Consider the following 8,883-nt stretch of genomic DNA (forward strand, 5'->3'; position numbering starts at 1 on the left):
TTCACGCAAAAGCGGGCACATGAAAAGGAATCACGCATATTATTTCTGGAATGACTTTTCAAATTAGCTCATGCAGCAGATCGAGAATGGAGAGCATATTTGTTTAGGGAAGATTAACTTAAATCAGTGGAAAAATCTATAAAACCTCTGCAGCCATAAACCAAGGGTTTCCAATTACGCTGTCTGGTGGTCCTCAAACCTGAGTTCAGCTGGCTTCTGTGGGACCCAGTGGTATCCCCGATTTCAGCACAAGCTAAGTATTTCTCTGAGGTATGAAAAAGCAGGATTTGTTTGGGAATATTTGATTTAAAAGAATATCCAGACAATGTTCATTTATTCCAACTCATTCACCTCTGAGTGACCTTTCATGCACAGCATAACTCCTATCTTAATGCACCTTTACTTAGGAACTTTAAAGCATTATGAAATTACACTTACTGGAGATGGAATGAAGGCTTCGTGGTACTTCTTAGGATTTATTCTCAAGGGTCCCTTAAAAAAGAGAGAAGAAGGAGGAAAATTATGCTTGAATCTTATTAATTTAATATAACATCAGTTAAATTAGAGAGCTGTGGGTAATATATCTACTGTGAAACATGAGAGATACATCTAAATTTCCATTATACATTTCAAGTCTTGACAACTTAGCATCCGAGCAATTTCAAGCCAAAAGGCAGTTTCATGATAGGCTTAAGCTGATCTACTGCAATCTGTCATCGAAGAGATGTTGAATCATTAGTTGTTCCTGCTACTGGGTGAACTGAGGATCCAAGTCCTCTTGTTCTCTTCACACATTTTCTGCTGAGCATCCACCAACTTCGTTAACAAACAGACAATAGAAACAACTTGTTTTGCTCTGTTTTGGAAAAGCAAAGTGTTGGTTTTGCTTATTTTGGAGGACAGGAGGAAAGAGGAAAAGCTGACCTGCTGAGCTTGCATGGCAGCAGGTATCAGCCTTATGGGGCTCTGGCTGCTTAGGCTGTTCCTGCAAACAGACGGTAGCAGTAACTCTGTGATAAAGAACATTTCCAAAGAAGAATCAAAAGGATTTTCCAAAAACAAACATTTAAAGTCGACAGGATTAAATTCTGTTTAAACATGTTTAAAGTCAAACTATCTTAAATACATTTGAAACTCCATGGTCTATCTACTTCTGCTTTGTTATCTGCCAACTCAAAGCTCAAGTCACCTGCAACAAATTCGTATCACCCCTCCAAAATAAACCAACCAGTCTTGCTGCTTGCGCTCAGGTCCATCCAAGAGAAAGCGAGAGCCAACCGAGGAGTTACACAGGCTACGCAGCAGCGCCCTTCCCATCCCAAGAGGGTCCTGGGAATTGTGATTCGGGTGGCTGCAGTTAAAAATGACAGCATTTGATTCTTATGGAAATAAAACTAGGTATCTGCCTTCAGACAGGCTTCTGCTTTGGGCCGAAACGTTAAAGCTTTCTCCACTTGTGTATTTGAAAGAACGTTGGCCAATTTGTTATATGAACAGATTCCATCTGTTTGCACTTCTGTGTTAAGCAATCATAGGAACCTCTCACAGGAATTGCTTCCTTAAAAATTTACTGCGGCATATAATTTTTTTATGTATTCTGGGAAACACTTAAACGATAGGAAAATAAAGCTGATTACATGTGAAAGTTTTGCTGCCTTGAAGAAGAATTTGCAGATTTATGAAGGTTTTCCATTGTTTTTATTTGCTTGAGTTTGGAAATACCAGCACCATATATTCTATATTCTTTACACATTATTTGACTACTTTGCTGTGATGTCTTATTTTGTGGCTTATGTAACCAGTATTAACGAGCACACTAGCCACATGGCAGGCACAACGGCACGAAAACAAAGACAACCCACTGGGAGCAACCCTGGGGATACTTTATGCTTCGGCAAAGCGAGAGCTAACTCGCTGTCATCAGCCTCTACTAGCACTGGTACCCACTGATGGAAAACTCTCAAAGGTCTTTTTCCCCCCCTTATTTCCCAGAATCAGCCATCAAAACCAATATGCTGTCAGTAAAGGAAGCTGCTATGGAGAAAAAGGAAAAAAAATGAAAAGGGATGGTGGTGCTGCTTGACAATGAGTCAAATAATTCCCATACCAGCGTCTACCCACCAGCATAAAGCAGATGAGGGGATATCCTGTGTTACTCCGCAGAACCCCCTTGAATAGTTTGGGACAGCTGTCAATCAGCCAGGTGCAAATACCCCATTACGCGCGTGAAAAATCAGGTTTTGTGTCCGTGGCCCAGAAGGCGCCAGAGTGGCTACATGCACATGGATGCCCAGCTCAGGCAAAGACTCAGAGGAGCAAAGTGTTACCATGTTTACCATGCAGCCGGTTTCTCTACATTTTATATGCACTACCTAATTACGATCAGCATTCGAATTCTTACGTCAAGTAGCATTAAAATACTTCAGCTCTTTCCTTTAAGCAAGGAACTCCCAAAATTTATCTTAGAAAGCAGATGGGCCCTATTATCTGTGCCTATGAAAATCCTATTTACAATGTTGTACATTTCACGCTGTGATATCATATCTGGAACCAGTCACTCTCCCCATCTGCAATGAACAACTGTTCTCATGTGTGTATTAGGGGGTGAGGATCTGGCTGCAGAGTCTCATGATGTCACACTAATGTTGTATTATTTTACAATAGCTTGCAAATAATAGCTGCTATATTTATCAGTGGTTTTATGTCAGTAGGGCCTTTGTTTTGAAAGGGAAGAGAAAGGTTTGCAGGAAGGTTTCTAAAACACTTTCTGATGATTCAAGTCAGCTTCACGCATACTTGCCAAAAAAGTTTCTAACCTTATTGAGCTGCCCCAGCAAGATACAAAAAGGTCGTGATTTCTGAAGTTGCTCTGCTAGAACCAGGGCGGGCAACACTCAGACTAAACTTCAAGCATCTCAAATCACCCAGTTTATAACAGCTATCATAATACATATGCCTAGATTGGTTTGTACGTATGAAACACCAAAAAAGGTCCGGGTTCGAGCATCTGCTTGCTACCCAGGCCACCTTTGAAGAAAAAAAAAAAAAAAAAATCCATGAAAATCAGGGAAACCCCAGCCTTCATACCCCCAAAAGAACAGCTTTCTAAGGAAAAACACCCTCTTAGCAGCAAAGCAGACTCTGCACCTCCATATGCTGCGCACTCTCGCTCTGCCTGACCCCTGCAGCCCTGCAGGGAGGGTCTGGGAGATGCTGGAGGCGTGGAGCAGACATGAGTTTCTGGCTGGTGCTTCACAGGATGATTATGGTCCTTTGGGTCAATGTTCCTTAATACATAACTTGACTTCATCTGTCGTGGATGGCCAACACCATCCGCTTACGTAACTACGCAGAAGTTATTCAATCTTGTTTGCCTTCAGACCAGCCGATGTGATTCCAACCAACCTTGACACGCTTGGTGTTTGCTCACTGCAGACAGTTTTACGGGCGGGGAAGTGAGACGTCTACGCACTCTTCAGCGCCTGAGCTCAGATCCCCTTTCTTATGGAAGGACACTTCCGCACACGTCACATGATTAAATGAATCCAGGGATCCCGCAGGGCACACTACTTCTCCGTGCTACTTATCGAAAACTGAGTTATGTCAGATACAGTACCAGAAACCATTAAGACTAATGTTATTGACAGACGTCAGCACCCATAAAGATAACACTTTTGTTCTTCCTGATCTAGGACTGCTTAATCTTCACCGCACTCGTGTTTTATCTGAGCAATCTCCACATCTGTCAGTAGTTTCCGTAGCTTGGGCTTTCAGGAACAGAGTTGTGCGGTTCCATTGCCAGGGTCCAGCAACATCCTCAGAGTTCACAGTATGGTCTTTTCTCTCTAACAGTTCTCTCACGTTCTCAAATACACGCGGATCCAGTGTTACCAGGACACTGCAGGGGACGCCCCTGCTCAGAGAGTCATGCTTCTGTCTGGCTAGCACTGAAGTTTGCTCAGGACCATCAGATTCAGACCAATAGGTTTCTTCTCCTCTTCCATAGGCTCTTGTGGAACATTTTTGCTGGTTACCATGCCGGACCAGTGCCCTGCTTTTGGGGATTAACACAACAGGTATTTGTTCGCTACGTCTCTTGTCCTTGCACAGAGCAGTGCTGAATATTTGTCCATCCACTAAAGTTGCTTTCAGGATCTCACCTATCCTGTTTGAGACCGCAATGATATATGGTCTTGATGAGATCATAAGGATGAATGAACTGAAGATGAGAGATACTGAGCTGGGATGCCCATGATCTGACACTCAGCCCGAAATGATTAAACCCAGCTTCTACAGCCTCAACTGTTTCCCTGAGATGTGGAACTGGATGAAAGGAAAACAGATACAGCCTAAGCACGTATGACTCTTCTAGTTACGCAGCACATGACCTGGAGTAGACACTACGCATTTACAAGAATTAGAGATTCTTTTGCCAGAGAGCATGCAATCACAGGTCCTCCGGGACTCAGCATTTCAATGGGATTCTCAGGTAGTAGTCATAGTCTGACGTGCCTCATCTGCAGCTGCACTCGACCTCATAGGCAGTCTACACATGCTGCACTTAATGCTATCAGGCTGCATTACCAAAAACAGGTGCCAAAACCACTCCTGAAGGTAAGGCAGAAGCTTTAGTTGCTGCCATATGCCACTGCTGCCATGAGGAGAAGTCACAGCTCGAGGCTCCCATTTCCTCCCTCATCTTTCGCTTCCCAGTGTGAATGTCTATGACAGTCTATAAAAAGGCCCTGGCCTAAGGTCTGGGTAGCCCAGTGAACCACTCTGGTCATCAGCAGGGATATGCCGCATAGTAATGTTTCTGAAAGCTAAGGGCTGATCAGATTGATCTTCAGGAGGCAATCAGGCAATCTTATAGGTGGAATCCTCATCACACCTCCAGAAATTATGCCATTATATTATTATACAAGAACTACTATACAAATATAACAAGAAATCAGACAAAAACCGAGGTGGTGTCTCACAATACATTGGAACTTCAATGAATTGATGAAACTAAGTATAACAACCTCACCAGCATTACAACACTAATTAAACAGCAGTGCACCACCAGCGTGTGTTTGGGTAAATGATGCCTCAGCATGAGCGTCCACCATGCGCTTACTGACTTCCACCTGCCTTTTTTCCTCCAGCCAGTCTGACCTCACTGGGACGCCGGGTGTGTCCTGAAGAACATTACATCATGCTGTACTACAACCGTGGTTCTCGGACACTACCCTCTTCCACTCCTCGGTGAACCTCAGCCCTGCCTGCCTTCACGCAAAACTCCTTCTGAGATCCAGCTACCCACACAAATGGCAGGTCCACCCCCACATTTTGCTAGATAATCAGAGAACTGCTGCCTAATTAAGGCTGCAGTTTTGCTGCTCCAAATGGAAGCATAAAGTCCAATCTTTGATCTTTAGAATCTGTAAAATGAGAACATGCTTACTGCTAGCTGTTCAAGGCAAATAACCATACGCACACGTGTAAATGATTTTCTGTATCTTGATGTGCTCTTCAGCTCCATCTACTATCTGTGCTTTACTTCAGTAAACTGTACACTGTCATCAGTGCCTGGGTCAGCCCTATGACCTTAGGGAAGTGCAAAGAAAATCATGCAAGTAAATCAAAGGTCCAGCATCACTACTTGGCCATTTGACCATTGAACCAGCTGCATCATAGTTTATAACACTTTACTGCAATGCCCTGGTAGGCACAGCCCTATGACACCCCAGGGACCACAGCATTACCCGCACCATCACTCTTTTTTTATGTGGAAGATAGACTTCTCGGAAGAGTTGATAGACTGAAAAAAGAAGAGCAGATCTGGAAGCTGAAACATCTGCACCTCATTGCTGAGAACTAATGAACGTCTTTGCAAGAAATTTCTCCAAGAAGTATCTTGCCAAGGGTATTCATTTTTACTTACACTAGCAAAGACAGGCTGCCAGCACCTGCTGTGTTTTTGAGCATCATTTGTAAAAGTAAATGTCTCCATGATAATGACTATCATGGCTAACACACCATCCAACCAGAACTCTGCAATCCATCATGACTGTGGATCAGGAATTTTACAGAACATGTAATCAAACCAAAACCTATACTTCAGCTGAACTTAAAAGGTTTAACTCAACTTCTACAAACTCCTGAGAAAGCAAAAAAATCTCCCTCTAACATCTACAAATGGTACATCAATCCCCTGTCATGCAACCAACTGACATTGATTTCCAACAAACGTCTGTGATTTCCACAGACTATCACAAGAGCATGGATGTTGTGTGTTCCAGGCACCTGAATTAGCTCTCATCTTCTTTTGACATGTAGGCTTCAAATATACTCTTCTTCCTCCCTCGAATGGGTTTATTTCGATTCTTTCTATCGCCTGATGTTGCGATCGTAGCATAGGATCCTCCTGCAAACAAAAATTCATAAGTGTTATCTTGCCCACGGAGCTTGTCTATGTATCTTAACAACAGCTGTACAGAGGCTTTGTATTCAAAGCTGAACTTCTGAGAACAGTTTGCCTAGAAATACTGGCACCCAACTTCACAGCACCGAAAAGTCTGGAATAATCATATTTTACAAATAATCGACAGTCTTTTACAGCTCATTTTAGAGTTAAGAGCATTCATCCCAGCCCATCTTTTAATAGTGCTGAGCACATGCTTCAAGGCAGCTTATTCCTGAAGCGTGTACGCACTCTGCTTTAATACCTCTGGGAGTTCCCAGTTGTCTAGGATTTATTCTGCTGTCTGAATTGTTCATTGTTTCTGTCTGCGATTCAGAGAGTTGCCTCTTCCTATCGAAGTTCTGGGGAGTTCTTGCAGATTCAGAGTTGTTTCTGGTCCTTGCAAACCCTCTCTTTTCTGCACCTGAAATCAAACACAGGTTTGAAATAACAGGGGAGGGAAGAGGAAGCCCATTGCCAGCTTGTGGTACTGCTGAAACTTATGGTTTGCAGTACTTCAAGACAAGTCACAACTGCGAGTCATGCTCTTTATCCAAAAGAAACCATGTCCTCATTAGTTCATTTGTAATCTGTTGGCTCTTTGTGCCTCTTAATCCACCACTAACTTACTTCAGCATAAATAAAACTCTGGAAATGACGATACTAAAGTTGGATACAACCCTTCCAAAATCCTGGGAAATTCATTAGGGCATATAAAATGTGAAATTGTTAAACTGTTTCCAAAGCCCCTACCTCCACCCCATTAACCCCCCAAGTAGTGAGAAAATATAACTTCCCTACCACTTAATTAAGTAGTTCAGGAATAAAGGAGAAAAAAAAAATCTCAGCAACCCACCCAGGAGCAATTAACTTTTGAGCTACCGGAGGCAGCGTGGTACAGTGACATCCCAAAGAAACGCCAAGGCTCCAAATGTCCAGCCTGCTCAGAATAGGCCACGATCACATGAAAATATTCTGCAAAGACTCACCCCTTCCTTCCCTGCCATCACCTCAGCCCCTTCCCTACAGCCAGGAGAGCAAGCAGCAGCTTCCAAAGCGTATGCCAACGCTGTTCCACGGATCAGCACATTGGAATGCAACCCAGCGCCGTGCAGCTGCCCTCTTGGCCCTCCACCTGGATACTGAACATGTCATCACAGCTTTGCCTTCCAGCCCCTCCTGGCTACGCTCCCTGGGTCCAAGCTTGTACCTGCAAGTCAGAAAACGTGCAATGCCAACTTATGTGCTATGTGGGGCTATCCAAGTTACAAGGCAAATTTTTTTACGTATGGTATCCTTCACAAGCGAAACTGCAGATTGCTTCATAGAATTAAAGTGAAGCAGTGAGAAAAAAAAAAAAAGTTTAAAAAGCTGTACTTAAGAAGATATATTTAAAGATATGGTACAATAAGAGAAAACTGCTACTTTACCGAGTCACAGACAAAAAGCAACTTCCATATACAATAGCAGGCAAATCAGAAGGATGGAGGGATCCTCCTAATCCAGGAGAGGAGACACCAAGAGAGGCAGAGGGACAACTCAGGGTGCCAGCTCCAACCAGCTCAGGAAGAGAATAAACGCCACAGCAGTGCCTCCAAACGGGACGCTGAAATGCAGAGGGGTTCTCTGTGTTCAGTGACAATAAGGATAAGGGCAATGTAGTTTGGCCTCTTTCTACATGATCAAGCTTTTCATACTCTGCGCATGCTTTCAGGGAGGAGACTGCCGCTGTAACGCAGCAAGAGCGCAGCCGCAAATTTAAGTTTCAAGCGATGCGAACAAGGCAATACTACCTGTATGGACCACATGATGAGACGGAACTAAAGTCAACTGATTTGCAAACGCCTAATGAACTGCAAATGCCCTCAGGGTCAAGAGATTAAGTTAAAAAATAGACACCGAAACTAAAAGTATGGACTAGAGAGATCTGAGCAGAACAGCTTTTGAATTGGCAACACGGTTTGCTCTGGGGAGGTTTTTCAGTGATATTTTAGTGAAGGAATCTGACTTAAACTGCTTAAGAGGCGGGATCTTAGGAACACAGTTAAAAAAGCAAGGCGCTAGGCTGATCACCCAGAAAGGTCACGCAATCTCCTTCATTGGAGGTTCTTAAAAATAGGTGAGACAGACGTCTGCCAGAGTTGGTTTAAAAAGAGTAGTTTTTTCCTTGAGGTAGTGAAATGGATTACACGAGCTCGTAAGGTCCTCTAAAGCCCTCGTTTCTATGACAGCAAGTCACAGAAAATACTACTATGAATTAAAGAGCTTGGGATAAAAAGGAGGCTAAATCTTAACATGTAATTAAGAAGGAGCCAAAAAAAAGAGAGCAGAAAATTAAAATGCAGGGGGAAAAAAGAGGAAAAAAAAGTCTCGTGAGTTGGGAAGTGAGCCGAGAGCCACAATTAGCCACTGCAGAGCAGAGCTGCCCCAGCACTTGT

At 43.3% G+C, this 8,883-nt stretch overlaps 1 protein-coding gene across 1 annotated transcript in view; it reads right to left on the reverse strand.

Moving 5' to 3' along the window:
- Positions 1-6,762, reverse strand: part of DIS3L2 (DIS3 like 3'-5' exoribonuclease 2) — a 175,687-nt gene extending 168,925 nt beyond the window's left edge. Inside the window, 4 exon segments of the mRNA XM_009883404.1 lie at positions 439-492; positions 5,748-5,803; positions 6,299-6,409; positions 6,696-6,762. Of these exon segments, the coding sequence (XP_009881706.1) occupies positions 439-492; positions 5,748-5,803; positions 6,299-6,409; positions 6,696-6,762 (288 nt within the window).
- Between the last annotated feature and the right edge of the window lie 2,121 nt (positions 6,763-8,883).

This window comes from Charadrius vociferus, unplaced genomic scaffold (genome assembly GCF_000708025.1).
Source record: "Charadrius vociferus isolate BGI_N301 unplaced genomic scaffold, ASM70802v2 scaffold214, whole genome shotgun sequence".
Lineage (NCBI taxonomy): Eukaryota > Metazoa > Chordata > Aves > Charadriiformes > Charadriidae > Charadrius > Charadrius vociferus.